This window comes from Stegodyphus dumicola, chromosome 5 (assembly GCF_044657685.1).
Source record: "Stegodyphus dumicola isolate Sdum_Otavi_A_Nest chromosome 5, ASM4465768v1".
Classification (NCBI taxonomy): Eukaryota; Metazoa; Arthropoda; class Arachnida; order Araneae; family Eresidae; genus Stegodyphus; species Stegodyphus dumicola.
The window spans coordinates 194,378,803-194,404,017 of NC_140772.1; the positions used below are offsets into that span (position 1 = coordinate 194,378,803).

At 31.5% G+C, this 25,215-nt stretch overlaps 1 protein-coding gene across 1 annotated transcript; it reads right to left on the bottom strand.

Moving 5' to 3' along the window:
* Positions 1 to 6,563: 6,563 nt before the first annotated feature.
* LOC118204484 (heparan-sulfate 6-O-sulfotransferase 2-like) lies at positions 6,564 to 24,179 on the bottom strand. The gene is made up of 2 exons (XM_085817511.1): positions 23,412 to 24,179; positions 6,564 to 16,237 (listed from the first exon to the last, which is right to left on the bottom strand). Exons 1-2 carry the CDS (start codon positions 23,999 to 24,001, stop codon positions 15,577 to 15,579), a joined length of 1,251 nt encoding a protein of 416 aa, XP_085673637.1. The 5' UTR covers positions 24,002 to 24,179; the 3' UTR covers positions 6,564 to 15,576.
* Between the last annotated feature and the right edge of the window lie 1,036 nt (positions 24,180 to 25,215).

Genomic DNA, 25,215 nt, shown 5'->3' on the forward strand with positions numbered 1-25,215 from the left:
GGTTGGACTTCGCCGGTCCATTTTTTACGAAAGACAGGCAAGGTAAAGTTTACATGCTGTTGTTAACGTGTGCGGTCACTCATGCCTTACATATAGAGATAGTAACTGATCTCAGCACTGAAAGTTTTTTGCTAGCTTTCCGAAGATTTTTAGCTCGCCGAGGACTGTGTACCACCGTGTACTCCGATAATGCCAAGACTTTTAAAAGAGCTGATAAAGAACTAAAACATATTTTTAAAACTTTGAGTGGCTCATCTGTGAAAAAATTATTTTCTGCTAGAGGCATAAATTGGAAATTTATTATTGAGAGGGGTCCATGGTGGGGAGGGTTTTGGGAGCGTATGGTACGAACCATAAAATCCAGCTTATGCAAAATTATTGGTCGAGCATCCCTTACTGTGAAAGAGCTTGAAATCCAGGCAATGATTAATTGTAGACCAATTACCTACGTGTTTACCGATCCCAATGAACCTTCTCCACTAACGCCCTCTCAATTTCTGGTTGGTAGACGATTACTATCTCTGCCCTGCTAATCAAATAACATCCCAGAAATCTCTGGACAATAGGGCAAATTTTGGAATTAATGCCAGGCAGAGATGGTAAAATAAGATCTTGCATAATTAAAACACCTACTGGTACCTTAAAAAGGCCTATACAATTGTTATATAATATGGAACTTAACTAATGTTTGTATTTTGTATTTTTAGGTTTGATTCTCCTGACCTTGCTGATAGGTATCATTTAATGTTTTGTAAAATTTTATGTGCTTATAATTATGTATGCATGTTTGTTATATTTAACCATTTCTCCAGGATTTATTGTCGAAATATTAATTGAATATTCTAGGATTTATTATTGAAAGATGAACTCTCCACCGAGTTCAGGTGGGGAGTGTTGTGTAATTTGAAGAAAAAGGCTAGAGGGCGCTGTTGCTCGCTTAGTTGTAAGAGAATAAAGTTTGTTCATGTTGAAGGCGGCGGCCTAAGAATACGCTCTGTATATAGTAATTAAAATATTGTTTAAAATGTAAAAGTGTTAAAATTAGTAAACCCACTGAACCACCATCATCTGATTTGGAGATGCACAAAATTATTAGATTGCCTGGAATCCTTTAAAAAGATCTGCCAAGTTGTGACCAGCTTCAGCCAACTTCTTTGCAGTCATTCAACTTATTCTTGCGATGAATAATCCTATTTCTTCATTTGGCGTATATCTAATACTAAAAAATTCATCCAGTAACTGAATTATCCTTGCTCTTGTTTTGGGTTCGAATTGCTTCTGTAGAACTTCTCACGCTTTTTTACCACTTGAACATTCTTGTATCAGCGGCCTGAACACAGCTTTAATTCCGCAATATAATGTAGTGAAGGCTCTGTTCTCCCTCAGTGTGAACTCCTGCTTTTCACGCCTTGTTGCACTTTTATCTAATTCTTCTTCTTTGTCCTCTATGAAGCTCCAACAATTTCTATCCAGTAACAGCATTTTCATGTCGACTTTCCATCGATCCCAGTTGTCATGGTTTAACAACTCAAAACCTTCAGGTAGTAATGACATCTTCAATTAAGTGTGAGCACAACGACTTGAACAAACTTCTAAGACAGGTCAGCTTCTTTTCGTGGATAACGGCCCTCTTCACCTACATTCCTTCAAAGCTGAGTTGAACTGGATGACTGATTAGCTGTTGGCGCTGGGCCCATAACCCTGTTGGCAGTGGTGATAAAGGCAAAGCATGTTTTGCCTCCCTTAAATAAAGCTAAGACTAAACTAAATAAAATTCTTGCTTTATTCCGTAAATAAAATAAAAAAGCTAACACTGTAGCCTTTACACTTAAAAATCATTTGATTGAAAGCAAACTAGCATTATGCTAACTGATAATCACACAAGAGAACAAGAAAAACCAAGATTCGCCGATAACGGCGTACATATACATTATACTCTGCCAACCCGCCGATCTTGACGTCATCGGCAACCACGTTAGCTTACCGTCGATCGACCTCCGATTAAAATTTGCATGTGGAAAACTAAAGCCAACAATGCACACGCATATGCGCAGCCGTAAAGGTCTTACGCGCATGCGTTAACGCCTGACGCATGCGCAGAAAGTTTGTAACTTTGAGGTCCGGATTATAGATCATTCCGGATTATGGGTTTCTGAATTAGCGACTTTTGACTGTATAACAGCAAGATCTGAATTTTTACTACCTAGATCCATAGCTGAAAATGGAAATTTCCAGCATGGCATAATGGAATATTTTAAGAACTATTAACAGCCTGAAAAATGTACTAGTAGCAGTAGCCTCAGCTGCTGCTACTTGAGTCAATCCTATCGAGGACCGTTATCCCGGTGACAGTTGCCAATGTAACTGAAAAGACAAGAGTTATTAAGAAAGGCAAAATGGTTGCAGCATGTACTCCAGTGACCAGCGTTAAACGGAACAGTAACATCTCGAAATCCATGTCTTCAGAGAGCATTACATCGGAGTTATTGCAGAATGCGCAATTATGCGATGTAGAGACGAATGCTACCGAATGTGTCATTTAAGAATTTCAAGATGTTTTTTCCCGTTCAACTTCTGACGTGGGTCGAACCAGTTTGACACACCATAGAATCGTTACCGGACATCACCCACCAATTAAGTAACACCCAAGACGTCTGCTGATTGCTATACAAGAAGAGGTAAAAAAACTTCTAAAGGATATGCAAGAAAGCAATGCCATTGAGCCTTCAGCAAGTCCCTGAGCATCTCCATTGTCCTGCTGAAAAAGAAAGACGGTTCAACTAGATTTTGCGTAGACTATCGCCGTTTGAACGAGGTTATGAAAAAGTACAGGTATCCTCTTCCTAAATATTGAAAATTGGAGTTTCTTCTGTCAAGCAAAAAAAAGGAAGAGAGAATTTCTGCTGCCGAACACAAATCCATTACGAATTTTTAATGACAGCTTAAAAAATTCATAGCGGTAACGGGAAGCACTTCTGACGGTTTTAAATTTTAATACATGCCTTTTCGATCCTTTCTTTTTTCTACTTATGGTGGAAAGACCAGCTGGTAAATGTTTCAGACTCAGTTCTGAATAGAGGTGGACGCAAATGGATGGGATACCCAAGCTAATGCCTGCCATTTTGCCGCTTCTGTGAGAGCAGATTCATTGGATATATTTAAACTACGGCAAAAAACCATCGAAGATTTATACGGCGCATTGGAATTGCGGTTGCGGGAAAAGTATTTAAAAGACCATATCAAGCTTCAGTTAAAATCTCGCCAACAGGACCAGGGAAACACTCCAAGAGCTCGCCACGAATTTTGAAAGACTGTCTCACCTTGCCTCTTCGGATTGCCTAAAGCAAGGGAGATCCTGTTCCTGCAGTACTTTAGTGATGGAATCCGGGATACTGAGATACAGAAAACCCTGCGAATGGCGGATGTCAAGGATCTAAAAAGCCATTTAGTGTATGCCACAAAATTCGAGGTAGCACAGCAAACAACTTGTAGAGACAGACATCCAATCAGAACTGCTCAAGTCCAGGCGCCAGTGGATCAACTGACTGCTCGCCTGGACTATTTAATCAGGCAAATCAACCGACCCTAAACTACTGAACTACGTGGGTGAAGGCCACATACGAAAAACTGCAGAACGCCCCAAGCACGGAAAATAAGACCGATCTCCAGCAAGGACACAAAAAACTAATTAATGAACATCTTGCGGAGCAGAATTCGGCAGATATTCAGAAACTCCATTTTTAAAGCACTTCAGATTTCCGCGATCAGTGGCGGTAGTAAAAGACATCAAAGGAGTTCCTTGCAATATGACCATCGTTAATGGACCCAATGTTATCATAGCTCAACTGTTGGGCGGTAAAGTCATCTGGACGCCGCCCTGCGTTACCCTCCATTCTGCATCTAGTGATAAAAGCGAAACTGACGTTAAGTTCTACATTAGCATCACGTTTGGGAGTGCCGCTACCATCACACGTCATACGTAGCAAATATTACCGACACTTGCGTACTTGGATTAGACTTTCTAAGGAAATATAAATTTTCCTTGGATTTTAGAAATGACAAAGTGCATTCTTTCTCTGAGGATGGTTGGAATTAAAGATAAAGGAGTTAAATCCACCCACCAAATAACAGCTCAAGACGATATCACAGTATACGAGTAAGAACAGAACTTTTACTACCTGGATCCATAGCTGAAAATGGAAATTTCCGATACGATATAATAGAATATTCTAAGAACTGTCAACAGTCCGAAAATAGTACTAGTAGCCTCAGCACTCGTCACCTATCGAGGACCATTATCCCGGTGAGAGTTGCCAATGTAACTGACAGGGCGAGAGTTATTACGAAAGGTGAAATGGTTGCAGCATGTACTTCAATGACCAGCTTTAAACGAAACAGTAACATCTCACAATCCGTGTCTTCAGAGAGCATTTCATCGGACCTATTGCAGAATGCAAAATTAAACGATGAAGAGAGGAATGCTGTCGGACATGTAATTTAAGAACTTCAAAAATGTTTTCTCTCACTCATCTTCTGTCATGGGTCGAACCACTTTGACACAGCAAGAATCGATACCGGGGATCCACCAATTAAGCAACATCCAAGATGTCTACCGATTGCTAAACAGGGAGAGGTAGGAAAACTTCTGAAGGACATGGAATAAAGCGATGTCATTGAGCCTTCAGCAAGCTCATAGGCATCTCCCATCCGTCCTGGTCCAAGAGAAAGGTGGTTCGACTAGAACATATACATTTGTTTTGACTAGATTTTGCATTGACTAGGGCTGGTTGAATGAGGTCAGAAAGAAGTGGCCATTAGTATGACAAGCATCAACAGGATATTAATGAACATTTGGCCGTAAAAAGATTTATTTGCGTTGGATCCGCATAATCTGACAAATGCTCAAAAGAAGGCTCGTGTCGGTCAATGTTGGAAAAATACGTTCATGTTGCATCAAAGGCTGTGTATAACATCTATACAGGTGACGAATCACAAATCTATGCATATGAACCTAAAACTAAACAGCAGTTAACAATATAACTCTTCCAAGACAAGCCAAATCCAACAAAAGTTGTTCACGAACGAAGCAAATTGAAGGAAATGGTTGTCTGTTTCTTTGGTATTACCAGTCATGTGGCGAGTGGCATTACAGCAACGCAAGACGGTCAACTCCGAATGGTACATGGCTATTTGTTAGCCATAAGTTATCGGAGAAATTCGGAAAAAAGCAGAAGAGGCAAATCGTTCTTTATCATGGGGCAATGCGAGCTTTCACACATCGGCTCAAACAAAGGAATTTTTGATGGGCCAAAACATCCAATTAATGGGTCATACGCCATACAGCGTTGATTTGTCAGCCAATGATTTTTTTTTTATTCTTCAATCAAAATGGGAAAAGTGCTTCGAAAATTGGTTCAAACGCATGCAAAAGTGTATGATCTTCATGCTTCATTCAAGAAACAATAAAACCAATTTCGAACATAAACATTTGTTTTTTCATTATTAGGCGAGAAATATAAATAGCAACCCTTGTAACATAACTGCGATAGTGGCAGAAATAGAATTACTTGCAATTATTTTATTATTCTGAAGATAAACTTGCGGAGGAAAATTTAAAATCAATTAAATTGTTACATACATAACATACTTCAAGAAAGGAAATTAGTAATTAATTAAGGAAAAAACATGGCATCGTATTATTTTTGTTTCAAAATGCAATTAAATGTCGAAAATTAAGCTACTGTTTATTAAGAGCAAGTCTCATTTAAAGTGCCAAAGAGCCGCATGGTCGCGAGCCGCAGTTTGGCCATGCCTGCCTTATAGCGTTGGGAAGATCATTAGGTCACAAACAACTGCTATACATGTGTGAAGGTGTCAACACGTTGTTTGTGCCAATAACTCTTCTTCTGATTGCCATTTAAATTTGTCTCTGCAGTTAGGCAATATTTTGAAACCTGTTCTGAAGGCCAGTAATTGACAAAAAAAAATTGGTTATCGGAAATGAAAGCTTAAAAAGAGTACATTCACAAAGATGTCTCTGAATATTTCCGATCTCTTGGAACCAATTACACAACCACACAACTATAGCTCATTCCAATGGCAGATGCTACAATCTGTTTACTTTGACTTATTTCCAATGCTCCAGTGGCTTTCTACATAGTATTTTCTGATAAATTTAGTGAGATGCAATCATGTGTGTCCCAATAAGTGATACAAGAATACAATTTTAAAAGACACACCCATTTTATATGATTTTCACATTATTGCTCATTCGCATTTCAAAATACTTTATATGGGTGTCTTTTCATTATTCAGAGGAACATTTGATAGCTGAATAACATTTTATTCAAATGCTTTGAATAAAATCAATTTTAGTGAAAATGCTTTTCTAATGTTGTTGATAAGTGTACCTTTTGTTCATTAGATTAAAGCAGGCAAATGTATTAATTCTCTGTACTTAATATTGTTCAATATTTCTGATTTATTCACATTATAACATACATTAAGATAAAATATTCTTAATAAAATTGAAGTGTTTGCTTACAGATATTTTAACTCAGATAAAACAATAGAATAATGTAAGACTTTATTAGGAGCAACATCTTGTAAAAGGGCTATATGAATACATCACAGTCCAACAAATGTAATGTAAAAATTTATTTTGGCTTTTAAATTCACTATCACAAAAACTAAAATCTATTCTATGTGTCACAAAATTTAAGAGACAAAACACTTACATCTATAGAATTTATGTCCATTTCTGCATCTCTTTACCAATATAGGTATCTTTTCTTCTCTCAGGAAGTAAATTAGTTTTTGCATACCATATGCAATTACATCTAAAATTTTAAGAGATCAGAGATACAGAATACAGACAAATTGAAAACATACATTTCTGAAGTGGTTCTTAGACGGTTAATGAGAACTAAAACAAATCCTGAATTATTAAACATATATAATTAAGTATATTTTATATTTATTAATTCTGAAGTTCATGAGCTAAAATTTATTCCCATTTTATTTTTAATCGAATTTTCATTTGCTATCATAGTAAAAGTAAAAATACGGAATTCTAATTTTTTAATAGAGAGTCAGGTCTTTGAAAAGTCTAAAAAAATTTTAAATGATGAGATAAGTACAAACAAAAGGTTAATAGTTACTAATGAAAGTTACTTTAGAGAAATGTTTTAAAAAATGTTTATATCAAATTAATTTTCACATATTATTATCTTTTATTTATTTTTCATCAAAAATTCTCATGAATAATTTCAGTAGATCTAAGAACCACTGTCACTCATCACATTTCAAACAGCAATACAGATATAATTGCAGACATATGTAGAACCATCTTGTTCTGTTGTATTTTTCATCACAGTGTGGAAGACAGAGATGGCCAGAACAATAATAATAATTAAGATAATCTATTACTAGAAAAAAATTTTAAAACACCTACAATGAACTTTTAATGCTTACATTAATTAATCAATATGAAAACAAAACACAGACAATGGCTCCTCCAACAAAGTTTCAGATTGTTTCCAATGAATAACACTTGTCTTATGAAAAAAACTAAATTAAATCAAAAAAGAATATTGTATCCCTTAAAAATTCTGGCTATCCCTGCACTGTTAAAAACAGTGTTGAATGATATGTTAATTCTAGTATGGTAACAAGAAATCGTAGACATCAACAGATTCACATTATTATGGCACGAAAAAGGCAGTTTGTTTGTAAACACTTTCACAAGTCACTGATTTTAATTACAAGCTATGTCGTAGGATGTAACAGTTTTAAAAATGCAGCAACAGTAAGGATATCTACAATTTTAGGAAGTGCAAACATGCAAACGTGAACTTTACAAGTTACAACATTAATTACTAAATATATGACAGTAGACGATAAAACACTCCAGTACCAATCAGTTGTTCATAACTTTTTTTTTTTTTTCTGCTGCATTAAAATATTATTCAACAGTGGGCTTAATATAATGCACTGAGTATATATTTACATGAAACAAAAGTAATATATACCTGCATCATTTATTTCAGGTTTGATGAAGATATACTTAAAGTTTGGGGGGGGATATTTGGAATTAAGTTTAAACTTCTGTTCATATAGCATGTGCACATACAGAAAATAATGTTTATTTAAAAAATATATAACTTTTCCAAAATAAATTTCTTATATATAATAAATAATATATAATAATAATATCAAATTAGGTTATTTTACAGCGGTATTCTTTGAATAATTATTAATCTATAGAGTAATGCATTGTGAATTTCATATAGTGTTAGTTATTGCTTTTATTATCCCAAAAAAAAAAAAAAAAAAAAAAAGAATTGTTGATTGGGTATGTAAAGATGGTAGATTTAAAACAAAAATTTAAGTATGCATTTTATAATGAAATGTCACTACTGAATCAATCATTAGGGCATTCTTGTATATTGTCAGGAAACCAAATTATTAAAACATATGTGTGCCTATGTGATACATATATACATATATATATATATATATATATATATATATATGAAAAAGGAATTATTATAATGCTAAATACAAATATGGAAGAAGAGAGTGACAGACTGTATCAAATGCATAATAATATGCGTAATGACACATCAAATGAAAAAAAAAATGTTGTGGTAATACAAATTTTGCCAATAAAATGCAGAGAGTTGTTACAAACTGTGCTTAACTCTTTTGAAAATCTAGAACTGCAAAATAAAATAAATGCATAGAAAATTTAAATAAATATATCATTCACTCCAAGTTGTGATTCACATCCCTTTAAAAAAAATGCTGAAAAATCAGTTAAATTATCAAATAATTGATCAAAAATAAAAACTAAAAATTTTGATAATAAATATCTTACGACAATAAAATGAGCATATTAAACATATAAAGTACAAAGTCCGAAATCCAGAATGATATAAGATCCAGACCAGCAGCTAAATATATACATATATAAATCTTCTCCCAATGAAATTTAGAATATAAATAACAACAGGTAATCCATAAAAAACTGAAATTCATGCATGTCACTTTTAAACACCAGCAAAGTCCAGTAGCGATGCATTGATTGATGTGATACTGATGTTGGCCAAGATGACACTTTTGACCCTTAAGTAGTTGTAAAGGGGGGACGGGGACTGGCACTATGCATTCTGCCATCTGGTGCTATCTCTGTGTGTCCTAATTTTTTGTGTCCAATACCTGCCTAAATTCTAAAAATTTTCCCACCATGTGCCTCTCCTAAATTCAAAAATTTTGCCATGCAATGCGACTGTGCCAGTTCTTTTAGGAGGTTAGCATTTTTATATTTTCCCTAACAAATCCCTGATGTCGTATGTCATATTACTACATTTACATAGATGATCTAAAATATGGAAATTTTTTAATCCAGAATTCGCCGAAATCCTGACTAATTTGATCTCAGATCTTTGTACTGTACTAAAAAAATTTAGGATTTGTTCCCTCTTCTTATACAATTCTAATACCTCAAATCAAATCATCATTGTTACTGTAGTAACTACAATAAGTTATATTCTTAAAAAATGCTTATATGCTTGTTACTGTAGTAAGTTATATGCTTTTTGAGAAGTGATCAAAAAACATTTATGCAGATTTAGTCACAAAGAAGATAATTGCACATGCTCAAACTTGCTGCCTTTTAGCAACAAGTTAGGTGCAATTATTTTCTGTTGAAAGTCATGCTAATTTAAAAACATGCATTTGAGTTTTTGAGTTAAATATGAGCTATTGTAGTAACAATAATGACATAGCAATTCTCATGAACCTACACCGAAGGTTTAACAAAATAGAAAACATTTTTCAAAAAATAGCATAAGAAGATCCATACATATAACTTAAAAAAATACTATTATTACTGGCCATTGAAACTGCATAAATGCTATCAAAGGAAACATAATTAAAAAATGAGTAACAAAATATATAAAAACAAGAAACAATCAAGAAAGCAAAGGCCTAGAAAATGCAAAACATAAGGTTTAAATAATAAATATGTCCATGTCCTTGCACAAAATACATATGCAGTGATGTGCTCTAGAAGTATTAAGTACAGCATTATTTTTCTTCTGAGTATTGTTTATAGGTATAGCATAAAATGTTAATTCATATTTTATAATTAGACAAAGAAAACAACTTTCAATCCAACTATGCGCCAGCTAAAATTTAAGTACTGTCTTTATATATATATATATATATATATATTTAAAATTTCATTTTATTGTTTCAACAAATTCCAATTCAATGTTTCCACTTACTGCTTAAATCTTTGGAATTTTGAAATAAAAATTAAAAGTACAACACTTTGAGATCATAATTCTGAATTTTGCTCCTAATGATTTACCTGATACTATATGTAATAAAATCCTGGAAAACAAATGATCTTAAAAAAATTTCTTTTGTACAAAAAGAACACCTTACTTTTTATCTATATAAAGATTCAGAATAAGACATCTATTCAAATCTTTTGTTTTCTTACTCCATTTAAAAAAAAAGAGGTAAGATCAACCTATATATAAAATTCATTTTTTAATTTCTATACTTTTTATTTTCATATAAATTTTAAAAAATATGAGAATTAACAAAACTAAATGTAAAAGTGCCAATGAATAAAATCTACGCACTCGTATATAACTAATATCACTTTTTGTTTTATTTATGACTGGAAGACAAAGGTCTACTTCAGATTATTAGTCCTCCAAGCAGCCAAGCCCCATATATATACATTAAAAAATATTAGTCATTATATCATTAAGTACACAGACATGCATCTTGAAATGTATCCAGAAAATTAATGTAGTGTATATATTATTAATGTGGTGTGTGTATATATACCACATTAATATGCATACTATATTATATATATATATATCTTGGAAGAAAAGGATCCAAGATACAAATTGAGAGAATCATTTTGTAATGATAATCAAGAAAAGACCACTTATTCATGGCCTTTTTGGGAATTAGGGGTTTTGTGGCCAAATACTTGGCTGCTCGGAGAGTTAATTTATCCTTCGTTAAGAGGATAAACCAGAGATTCTTTCTTGGCATAGACTAGTTTACTATTTTTCTCATATCAAAATTCAATAGAAAAATTTAAATTAATTAATTCAACATTCTTAACTGATAAGAATACATAATGTATTTATAGAAAAACGCAAAGCATTACCAACAGCATAAATTATGTTAGTATATACATTTTACAAAGGGAAAATATAATCACTTGATTGAAAGGATTGTCAATAAAGCTTCAAGCTTGATTTACCTTGAGGGTATTAGTGTAATTCATAATATGATTATACAGTGCTTAGTATTACAGAAGCGTATTACAAGATATCTAAATTCAATTACTATTAACCACGAAAATGGCAATTTGTTTACAAATAATCTTTTTAAATATAATTTAGAACTCTTTTCTTGAGAAAGTGAAATTCACTTCTTCTTCCCTTGTCTTTTTATCTGAATAGAATGAATTTTGCTAAAAAATGTAAATTTAAAATACCGTACTAAATTACGTAAATAATGATAAAACTATGCCACAAAAAGAGAAATTCGAAATGCTTATAAATTATTCGATACTTGCATATTTTCCCACTGACCATTTTTAAAAAATAAAAAGTGCTGCTAAACAGTGCGATTTAGCACCAAATAAATCTGATTTTGCAACATATTCGTAAGACATTTGCTTTGGTTTTATGCAACCATTATTAATCTTTAATAAGCCAGTTTTTTCTGTTAATTATCTAAGTAAATAAACAATCTATTCCTCCCAGAATTCTGCTAGTATAAAAAGCACAAGGTTAAGCTTGTAGCTCAAGCTTTTTATGAGGTGTATCCATACTTCCATACATATTTGCTAATTATCTAAATAGTGATGTATTTCTTTGAACTTTCATCTTATGTTCCATGAGATCTCCACTAAATTTCAAGGTCGAAAGAAAGTATGTAAGTAGCAATTATTCAAATGAAATAATAGTAAATTAAAAGATATTCTTTCACAAACTAGTGTGAAAGAATTCCTGATAGTAAAAAAAATTCTAACTATTTTAGTTCTTGCTCGAGTATCTAACCTTGAATAACAAAAATCAAAATGAAATGCATTATCTTTTCTCTTTTGTTAAATCTAAAACTGTGCTTTGAAAAAAAAAATGCTATATTAATATGCACATTAAATTCATCACGTTTATAGGAATTAGAAAAATATGCATTATCACTACAAGTACAATAAAATAATCCAGCAAATTCGACAAACAATTTTACCAACTGCATCTCAAAATATTAAATGAATATGATACTGAATCTGACAACAACAGCATAAAATTAATCACAAATATTAAAATTTACAGCACCATAGATTCATTAAAATTTAATTTATGCAATATATCTGAAAGCTAAATTCTATATACCATTAATGATAATGGAAGATCAAAAAATAAAATAAAAATAAAAAACAGAAACACACACACATATAAAATAACTCAGCACCATGCATTATAAAACTGTATAGTTAAGCAAAAATATGCAAACTATTATGATATTTAACGCTCCTGTAATTCTAAGCTTATAATGAATAAAAACATTATCCATGCTTTTTAATAAAATCACAAGCATAAAATAATAATAAACGTTGGCTACATAAACAAATAAATCACATCAACAAGAAATAATTGCACTATAATTAATCATTAGAAATATAAAATTCTCAACAATAAAAATTTTTGGTGTTAAAAGCTACTAGGTTACGAGATGATTTCCTAATAGCCCAGAAAAACAATATATTTTTGTGAGCACAATATCTAATAAAAATTCTAAAATCAATAACAGATGTACAAATGATCCTAGGAGATTACTATTTAAATTATAAACCAATCAAATTATATACAATCTACCATTATCAGTAATTTAAAATATAAGAAAAAACATAGAGTATTTTAAATATACTATAAGTTTCTTTTCTGACCAATTTAAATATCATAATTGTAGCAGTTAAAAGCTATAAAAGTAAGTTCAAGGGGGGGAAGATTGTCGCTATAGAAGAAAAAATCATTCTTAAAAATAAACATTTTTAATTCAGTAAAGGGGAAGAAATGGAGAAAATGACACTGCAGTAATATCTCGAACATAACAGAAATTAAAGTGTGATATTTATGTATTTGTAATTGATACTTAAATTCTCTGTGTGTTACATAAGACAACATAGTCTATAAATACTTAAAGAACAGTATTTAACAATACTGGATTCAATTAAATTGAACGAGAACTGAAAAAAGTCTATCCTGTGCTTTTTCAGAAATTATGGCATATTACAATGCAACCTCGTAATCTTTAAAAACTGATAAATTTTAAATGTTTGCTGAATACAGTAAAGATATATCTACTTCACATGCAGATTGCATTTTTTCCTTGTAGGCTGTTTACAGAGAAAAAGAAAGAAAAAAATTGTTTATAAAAATTATAAAACTTGCCAAAATGAGAATAGATAATCAGATCATTAAAATACTAATGTCGAAGTGGATAGTTCCTTTGCAAAAGTAATCTCAATTAATGGCACAAATACACACTCATACCACTTAGACTGATATTTCATTATTTGGTACTTTTCCGTTTCACCGGCGCAAATCTCGCCAAGTAGACTTTATTGTCGACAACACACGTATACACATAAAAAATTTTAACATATGTTAGTTCTAAAGTTTCTTTTTATTTTAAATGCATAAACATTTTACTAACATTTAAAATTTTGTAAAAAGACATTGATTTAAGAATTTACTATCCTTTCATGATACAACATCCTTTTCATATCACATGACACCAAGTGATCTCATCTCATCTAAACTACGGTACAAAAGTCTAAGTCTCTCAGTAATTATCTACATTAATTTCAAGTTAAATCTTAAATTAGAAGACAAGTTTAAATGCAAGAATTATTTCAATCCATACGAATAGCTTACTCAGAAATTATGTAAAACCGCAGTGCTTTACTTCACTAGTGTATTCTCATTTGAATTGATGAATTTAAGCTTTTACTTTGCCTTTTATATATTTTTGCCTTTGGGTGAGCGGTGTGATTGCATCCTAATTGACTTAATTACTGCGAATGGCCTTAGGGCATAAAATTGAACTATCTGGTAAAAACTCTAGGTAATCGTATGAGAGTATTGAAAGAAACAATCAATCTGATAAGAAATGGCTGGGACTTGTTTTTTTGAAAATGAGGCATAAAAGGTTACCAGCAAGGATATTCCATTTGGCATGAGTTGTACCATTTTTGGCGACTTTATCACTTGCATCGTCAAAATGGAAAAGTACCCATTATTTATACTGTGCTTTGATGGCAAACATGATTTTCATTTGCAAACAGCTTAGTAAAAAAACCTGACATCTCCTGATATTATACATAATAATATTCAGAACTAGGAAGAGTCTATAACTTCTTTCTGTCACTTAAAAATTGTGCTAAAACATAATAAATTTCTCACTTTTTTTAATGGCTACGAAAAAATGCTATGAATGTAAAATGCACAGACATCTTTATTATTTTAATTAATGTTCATAATTTATTTTTGTTTCTAATTTAGCAATTGAAATTTAACACACTACTATAGAGTACACGGAATTTCATGCTATATAGAATGTTTAGTATTAATCATTTCTGATGCTCACACCAGGTTCTGGACTATATTACCTGCAGAAAAAAGATAATCATGCAAATGCAAAATCCCTGATTAAACGGAATTTACAAAATATTCCAAAAACATATATAATTTGTTTAACAGAAAAATTAGTCCTAGTAAAATGATTGCTTATATCAAAATTAGAATAAATAAAACTAATTAATTTAACATGACAATGCATTTAAATGTGTTAATTAATATATTTATTGCAAATGCTTATGGTACGACTTTTAACTAAATAGGGGACATTCACATGGGAGCTTAAACATCACAGCTTTTCATAATAATAATAATGTCAAAGACTTAAAGTCATCCTTTCCCCCCCCCCATGTATGTCAAACAGAATCAAGGAAAGAAATTAGCAGATGCATGAAGTCTACAGATCATCAACTTGCTTGTTTCATTATGATTAGTAGGTTCTTATGGCATCTTGGTGTATTAAAAAATTTAAAAAGTTAAACAGAATTCTTTTAGTTTCAGTTTCTATAATGTATCGAAATCTAGTTGGCTAGCAACAAAGTTTTGCTTATGCCAGTTTTGACAGTTAAACATAGTGTGAACACTGCCATATTTTGCATATAACAATTTGATTTTTTTTCACAAATAATATGTGAGTAAACAGAGGTCTAATGCAGTAAAAAATGGAATATATGTTTTACAAAAGGCATAAATATTCATACACCAATACTAACAATGAAGGAAATCAGGTTATGAAAATTAATAAGAATATTTTACACTAAACAATTTTTAGAAATATGGTAAATTGGCTCTTAAATCTCCTAGAAACATAAGACATCATAAGATGTTTTACAAAAAGAATTCTGAACACATTTCTAACTCTGAAGTTGTCAAAATGAAAATAATAAAGACATCATGACTCTTTTACTCCCGAGCCATATCCAGCATCCAGATGACTTTTCTTTTTTCCAAGATTTTGATAATTTATCTCAAAATTGGGATCTGTGCTTTTCATAACATTAAATCTATGTTTCAAGAGACTTGCTGCAAATTCATATAACTGAACGTCTAAATGATTCAATTTACGTATCTGTTTAATATCATCTTCACTAATAGCAGTACGTGCAAGACTTCCATGGGTCTCATTCAGCTGATGAAATGGCTGTAAAAAATGGAGATGAAATGTACTTTCAAACAAATATTGAGATATTTTTTGATACTCACAGAGTCCAAAGAAAGCCATCTTTCGTAAGTTCTCCTTTGCACTTGCTAACATAAGCATGTCTCTCTCATGTGGAGGCATAGCTGATGTATTGTAACAGCCAACAAGTGTCAAATCAGCAAGCATTCGAGTTTGCCTATTTATAGCAAGGTTGGAATGACAATTCATAAATTCGTTTAAAGGTACATCTCTCCAGTCTTCCCCAGTAAAACAAGGCGAAAGTTCTTCAATTGTTGGTGGGCGTCCTTCACATAAATGACGAGAAGTTTTCCATGTTGCACCTCGCTGCACATGCCTAAACTCACTCAGAAATCTTGCAACTGGTTCCCGAAGTAGTGTGATGTAAAAGTACCTACAAATCAGAAAAATGAAACTAATAAACTATTAGCAGAGAAAAATATACAACATATAAAAATAATTCTTTGCTTAAAATTTCATTTATATTATTATTTTGAGATGTTGTATTTACAGTCTTGTGCAAATTTAAATGCTTTAAGAATTTTAAATGTGCAATGAAATGTTATGTTAAATGATTTTATATCATGCTAGTACTACAGAAGTAGTGTTACTTAAATAGAAAATATTAATTGCAGTTCATATAATATTTAAAGAATTAGAAAATCAAATACATAATTAATACTTCTGCACTTTTATGAAAAACAACTACAATCCTGTATACCATAACAAATTAACATTACTAACATCCTAGAATGTCTAAGTGGAGCTAATTAATTTATATTGTGATATAAATCTTACTCAAAGATTTGAAGATAGAGATCTGATAAACCTTTTTTGTACTTGACAAAAAAATAAATAGCCTCAGCTATGAATTTTTACAATAAGAATAATAATTTGTTTAGGATTACATTTTATGTGAACAATATTTTTCTGCAGGTAAAAATTACAAGTCTAAAACAAGAACCAGCTGATAAATAAGCATTTATAATTCAAAGTAATTCTAGTTATTCTCCAAAGTTACATACTTTATTGAATTTAAAAAAATCAATGACATGTTATAGCTGAAAGCTCTAATAAGAAATAAATATATTTACAAGTATTTGCATACGAATATGTGCATTTTTTCTGTATAAATCAAAGAAAAATTTAATAAATAAAAGAAAGATAATATGTTGTCATAATTTATTCTCAATATTTGTCCCTCATTTATTTTTAGTCTAAGTACGTTATATAGTAGTTAATTAAATATATTAGAATTATTTGAAATAAATGTCAGTCCAAAAATTTAATATTTACCTACTAATACATTTGAATTACAAAGTGCAACCAACAGAAATTTCTTACTCATTGCAACCTTCAGATTTCAACTAGAAAATAAATATAAATTGAAATTTTCTCGCTTTGCATAATTATTACCATTTATGCATATTTTGATAAATATTTAGTAAATGAAACTTTTTTTAAAAATTTAGCCTGTCAGTTGCTTTTAGATTATGGATTCAGCTTGCATGTAATTTAAGTTTGAGACCACTGACATAATTGACAAATAATATATTTTGCACTTTTGATTTAGATAATTTTCCTATAATAAAATTTATATCACTACAAAGTATGATTTTCCTTCTTGAATGAAACAATTTTAGTCCATTAAAGTTATGACTTTTCATTATGCTGAAATTAGTCTGATTATCATTGTATAGAATTCAAACTAAGTTCCACTGGAATTGAAAAATAAATAGTCTATTAATTCTTTTAATGATTCAAATGGTTCTAATTTTTAGTTTAATAATTTTAAAAAATCATCTTTAAGCTCTATATTCAACAAAATAAATAAATGAAAATATTCATTAAAAAATAATAAAATGCTATGAAGTAAAGTACAATGCAGTCCCAAAAACTCAACCTGGCATGGAACAAGAGAATGTCAAGTTTGACATTTGTCAAATTTTATAGAACAGATGGGTTATTCACAACTCATAATATTTTGTTGAACACCTAAAACTATGGCAATTTTATTAATATGTTTGCCTTTCTCCATCTCAAGGAATTTTATTCATTTCCAATGTCCTGCTTCATTTGTTTTTCTTCTTCATTTACAGAAAGAACACAATGCAACACTTAGCTTGGATATAAACTAGGAAATTTTACCCAGTTTAGCTTACAATAGGGATACAAACAGCTAGCAACAGAAAGAATAAGAGTAGTAATCAAGAAACACAGAAAGTAAGCAAATATTAATCTCTTAAAAACTGCTCCCTCCTTGACTTTTAATATTATCTACAATACTTATTTATATAATATAAACATGAAATATTACCAAATTTCAGAAATAAAAAGCATAAAATTAATAAAGTTCAATAAACTGATAATGTTCACTAAAATTTCCTTACTGCTATGATTAAAAGAAGTGATTAGGGTTCACAATAAAATTGCTCCAATTCAAATCCAAACAATGGACATGATACTTAAAGCTCAAAGATGTGTGTACTCAAAAATGACTTTCATATGAGTCAATAACTGAGAAGGGTGCTGGTTGCCAAGCTCAAGACCATGCAACAGAGTATGAATTTTCTATGTTTCGCTTTCAGAATGCATTGCAATCAATCTTTGTTTTAGGATATATTTTTGGTACTTACGTATTAACGCAACCAGGCCAAAATTCGCATAAATCGCCAAATTTGGCAACCCTACTTACGGCAACCCTACGTGTTATACGTAGTTTAGTTTTTCGTAAATAAAATGAGTTCGACTACAAGTGAGTTCGAAAATGCTGGATTTCTGCATGGAACTGTTAATCACAAATATAACTTTGTGGATCCCAACACGGGTGTTCACACACAACATGTAGAGTGCATGTGGGGCTCAGCCAAATGGGGCAACAAAATACAGAGAGGAACAGCCCGTCATCATCTTGACTCATACCTTATCGAATTTATATGGCGCCAAGCTCAAGTTGTTAATGGCGAAGACGGTTTTCAATCAGTGCTAAAAGCAATAGCCAAAAGATTTCTGCCGAAAAAATAATTCTGCAACTTATTCAAATTCGAAACCGGAAGGGTTTAATTGCTATTTTATATTTTAAAACAAAATAATATAAAAAACTGTATTAAAAATTATCTGTAATTAATAAATGTACATTTTCTTTCTATTCATACTTTTTTACTCAAACTTACAAATCGCGCCAACCTGGTTGCGATAATACGTAAGTACCATATTTTCTAGTAGCGGGAGGTTTTAAAATAACAGTACATCAGAATTCACAGCAGCAACTACATGGTTAAGTTTTGATAAATCCTAAGTTATATTGGAAAGGGAAAACTGCAAATCCAAACTAACAAGCCATAATGCAGAGCTTGTTTTCCAAAAAAGAGGATAATTTTACTGAAACATGATATCTGCGTAACTGCTACTTTTTCAATTGGAAAATCATCAGGAGGAGTTTCATTATGGGAAATTATTCAGAATAAGTTAATAATGTTTTGATGGAGAATGTTTAGGTTTGATACGAGGCCAGGCATAAAAATGGTTATTGATCATGCAGAATTATGCTAATAATGCTTCCTTCAGCATAGCATATTTTATTTAATGCTGACTTGAAACTAAGAATTGGGACTCTCCACATTTTATTATGAAAAATATGTAGCATACAAAAACAATTTCTAAAAAAAAATAGTTGCTTGTCTGAGGCTGCCAGAGATCTGGATTTTAGATCATTCCAGATATTTACATCTGGGTTTTAGACTTTGTACTAGATTAGATCAAGGGAGTGCACAATGCCTAGTTTGTGTCATTCTCTGATGTTTTTTTAAGTGAAAATAGGTCGATGTGTACATGGATAAAGTCAAGGTGTAGAGACATTAGGTTTTTTTTTTTTAAAACAGGAGAGATGAAAAATGAGCAATGCCTTCACCAGGAATCAAACCACGGACCTCTGGAATATACGCCCAGCGTGCAGACAACTACACCCTGAAGGTGGGATAAATACCTTATATACTCTTCCTTTTAAAGGGCAACTGGGGTTTTTAGGGGATCCAATCGCCAAATCCTGGGTGTAGAGATTCATCATCCAACACCGCTTTAGTTCGGGCGTCAGTGTAGAGACATTAGGCATTTTTTTGGAAGGAGGCAAGATGAAAGAAAAATAAGCAACGCCTTCGCCAGATATCGAACCATGGACCTCTGGAATATGCGCCCAGCTTACAAACCACTACAACATGAAGACACGCTAAAAAGGCAGGAGAAATACCTTATAAAGGGAGTGTGCAATGCCAAGTTTGTGCAATTCTCTGATTTTTTTAAAGTGAAAATAGGTTGATGTGTACATGGATACAGAGTTTGTGCAATTCTTTGACTTGTTATTTAATCTTAGCACCAATTTGTGACACAAAAATCACCAATACACAAGCCAAAATAAGTCAAAGAATTGCACAAACTCAGCATCCATGTACCGCCAAAAATCACCAATTTTCGCCAAGAGGCACTTGTAAATATATTTTTACCCTAAATTAGATTTATACATAGCGTTGTTCTAACATAATGAACATATATATTTTGATATAAAATTTGGGATTTTTCTGAAATTAAATAATTAATATCTGAGCATTGTTCATATCTGATAACTATTCATATGGAATTTCTTTATTCTCATTTTATTAATGCCTAATAAATATTTATTAATAATAAAAGGTAATTTTTAAATTTATACAGAATATTAACCAAAAGTTTATTTTTATTTATTTATTTATTTTTTTTCTTTCATAAGTGTAAATTTTTACCTTCGCCATTTTATCCTCTGCTATTTTTCTTCATTTGATATGCAAAGGAATTTATTTACAGATTTCAAGATTAAACATCATAAATTATGTCAAGCAATATGCCAAATATATAAGAAACAAAATATGCTGTCTTCTACTACAGAAATGTTTAACACAGGGAAAATTCACTAACACAGACTTTTATCTTCTTTTCTGAACATAGCAAAGGCAACAAATAAAAATGATTTCATGATATTAACAGTATGCTAAATTTCTTGTTGTTTACATTTGAAAGGGAACTGTTGTTTACATTAGAAAGGACCACAAAACATTGTCATCAGTCTTTTCTTTACTTTTTTTTTTTTTTTTTTTAAGCAAAAGATACTTTTATGCAAAGATAGATTTTAGAACAGTAAATTTTAACAGTAATATTTATGCTTTTAAAAATTATTCTTGCTACTAAATTAGTCTCTCGAAGCTATTTTCGTATTAGATAATGCTCGTGGCTACTCCCTGCATTTGATGACGTGCAAAAAAAAAAAACTTCTTTACATATCTCCACATAAATGTCACTTTTACAATTTATGATCCAAGCTGTTATAACCACTTTTAAGACTTTTCTACTGCAGTACTTCACAATAATGGTCAATATTTCAGAAACAACTACTATTAATAAATATAGACAATTTTAATATTGTACATGTCATATAATCTAATGATGCTATCTAAAAGAGTTTAAACTATTGGTCAAAATGCAGTCTGAAAATAACATCTATAGTATAGACATAACTTTGGCAGTTCTCTTAATAAGGCAGGGGGAGAATATTACAACCACACATGGACTTTCTAGCTTACGTAGATAAAATGGTTTAGTCAATGAAGATGATAACTAATAAGATTGAATAAGTCACATTTTTAACAGTAATAAGTGAAGAATTAAAAGAACGCACTGAATATTTTGATATGTTTAAAGAGGCTGAAATATACAAAAGAAAATAATAATTTGAATTAAAGAGAATCATTTAAATAATGGTAACTGGTGACCTTAAAACCTTTTTAGCATTTTAACTGAATGACGTATCAAAACTGATTATGACTGTAAAGGAAGCAAACATGTTAGGAGGAACTTATGTGAACTATCACTGTAGGAATACAGCAACAACTCAAAATAAAGACTTTTCATAAGACATTACAGATGCATTTACATATGTTTCACTAATACTTTTAGATATTTTACCATACATCACATGAAAACACAATGTTGTGGTAATTAAATTTTTAAGAAACTATCTCATGAGGCAATAAGTCTAAAAAAATAAAGAGAAAACTGCAATTAGATACACTACACTTAAAGTAGTTAACACTTTAACTGGATGATGTGTCAATACTGATAATGACTGAAAAGGAAGCAACCATGTTAGAAAGAAATTATGTGAAGTATCACTGCAGGAATACAACTACAGCATAAAATAAAAATGTTTTGCATGACATTACAGAAGCAACTACATTTACATATGTTTTGTTAATATTTTTAGACATTTTGCCTCACATGGTGCAAAAACACAATGACTAAATAACTAAATTTTTAAAAACTACACAATGTTGCTGTAAACAAATTTTTAAAAACTATCTCATGAGGCAATAAGTCTGAAATACTGAATATAAAAATTAATATTATAATTATGCTCAGATTATATAAATAACTGGTAAAAAACATTACTAAATAAAATAACTATTTTTATAATAATGAATCTACCAGTCTAACAATAACATTTTTCCAGTTTCTTAAAGGCAAAAATATTTAAATTAAATTTACCTGACTATCATTGCAACAAAGATTATATCTAGTCTACAAGTCTGTTTTATCTTCAAACATATGCGTTAATAGTTTAGCAGTTTTTAGCAATCAAAAAGCAAAATTTTATGGTGTATTTCTCATAATTAAGCTGCCCAGACAGTATAGTGGTTAGCAACCAAAATGCCATCGCATGGACCTCTGACCTAAGGTTCTACATTTATCAGAGTTATGTCCATGCAATGGCAAGAGAATCTACCATCCACTGCCGGCGGCATTCATTGAATCAATGATAGTAATATTACAATGCTAAATTGACAATGTCATCTTTACAATAATTGTTACATAAAATCTGTATGGGAAAAAATATTATATATACAATCATTACATTGTCATGGATAGGATCTATACTGTAGAGAGTAGACCTTATATAAAACCTATGTCCTGACTGCTCCAGCGGTTGGCCCAGGTTTGAATGCCGAAGAAGGCTTGGCTGTAACTTTCCATCCTTTCACAGGAGGCAATGATGGCCACCTATTAGGTACTTCCATAATGAAATGGTAACCTATTGCTGGCCCCCGTAGTGGCACAAGGCTAATAGCTATTAAATAAAGCGGCAATTCATTTACGAAAAAATTTCTCATAATTAGAACTGAAATTGTTTTTCAGTATAGGATTAGTAAGTACATTTTTACTAAGCACTAGAAAATTTCAATGAAAACTATAATTTTTCAGAATCTCAAAAGATCTAAATGAATATTGCATATTAAATGTATGACTAATTTTATAATCATTCTTACGATAAACAACCACATTTTTTTTAAAATTATATTACATTCGAATCTTTTCTCATGCACTTCTAAATGATGAATAAAAAAATGGACAGTAATATAGCTTCAACAATAAAGCTATTAAAACACAGAAAATTCAGACACCAAATACTGTACGATGATTTTTGTACTAATTTTATTATTATTCATGTTAAATATTTCATAGATTCAGGACACAGATAACAATACCTCCTTTTTGCCGAATCTTTCTCCGTTTGATCCATAGCACTTTCAACACAATTGGTCAGTTCTGTCCAGTCTGCATGAAGACCACATTTCCACCCTGTAGAATATCTACTAAAAAGCCAAAACTTATCGTCGGAATCTGGTCTATAACACCGGCATTTTTTCCTTCCTTTACGACATTGGCATGGTTGTTCTAAATCAAGATCTCGAACTAAATGTCTTCCAAACGCTGTTCCTCCCGTCTTTTGTATATGAAGAAAAACAATGACATCGGAACCTTTGATGTCGAAATGGAAATCAGATCTTATCAAGTCATCGAAAGAAAGTTTGTCATGAAAATCTATACTTTTTAATTTTTCTTTTATCAAAGGATGGGAAAGAAAAGTCAATGGTCGTCCTAGATTGTCTCCAACCACATGTTTTAAACTCAATTTACTCCAACTAGGATAACTAAACTGCGAGTAATTCCAACGCGAAATAGTACATACTCTGTCTGGACATAACCAACCTAACAAAATAAAACTTAATACAGTAACTAGCACACAAAATCCAAGAAAGAAACGATATTTTACGCTTTTCTTCATCAAGTCCATTACACTGAAACCTTTTTAAAATAAAGTATTGGACAAAACATCCCCAGACTAGGAGAAATGCAAAAAGAAGTAACGCTAACGCCTATTAACACATAACTAATAATGAGCGATTGTATTGGATCCATAGTTTTTTCCTTGATATTTTGATTATTTCCTTGTTTCAAAACATTGTTGCCATACAGTTATTGAAAAGATAAAACTTTATGTTGTTGCCAAAAACTAGGATGCTTTTTAAGATAAGAAAATTAGAAACTATACTATTGTTCCATACCTCCTTAGTTCCATAGCCGGATAGCCCTCTGTCGCGACATTTAGCTATTTTAAGGATGAAGATGACCTTTTTTACGCCGCTGGAAGTAAATATCATGCAACGAAATAGCAGAAGAAACGGGGAAAGTACGTTGGGAAAAGAATTAAAAGAAATGTTTCTTTCTATTTGATAATTTATTGCTAATTTAGCCCTATTATCTAGAAAAATTAGTATTAAAATAAAACTTAAAAGGCCTCATTCAATTCAAACATCGGTCATCACTAAAATAGTGATCGTTACATCCAGCATTAACGATTACTTTTGAAAACGAGTGATTTTTCGGATTCAGTTGAAACACTTCTGTACCAGTCGTACTGGTAAGGATTTCTAGGGTTATTTGATGAGCGATTCATTTTTATTACGTGGTCGGAAGTTGCATTGTTTTCAAAGTTATCAATGGTACACCCCACCAGCGGATGCGCGGTAAAGTCGCTGAAGACTGTCCGATTGTCCGCGAACGGGATGGCTGCATGGGTGTTTTCGTGGTTTTCCCCAAGTTCAACGTGTTTACGAACCAGTTTTCTTTAGAACGTCCTCCACAAAGGCATCATCAGATAGTCCCCTGAGGCTTGGCGGTAATCAGATAAATCAAACCAAATCAACCAAAAGAGACGGCTGACGCGGCAGCCATATTATAATCGTTCATTAGAGTTGCAATTCAGGTTTGGTGTGCCCTCTTTGGCTTTTCAGCGCTATTGTTGTTCTAATTTCTTATGAGTATTCTTGTAAGTTTTATCTATGAAACCTTTTCAAAGGGTATCATTTTATTTTAATTCCTTTATGAAAATAGCTAACCTAAAAGACACATTCCGTGAAAAATATAGCTCAAGTAAGTTTTTGTATGTATACTGAAAAAACCGTGATTCAAAATATGTTTTAAAGAAAAAGAACAGAAATATGTACA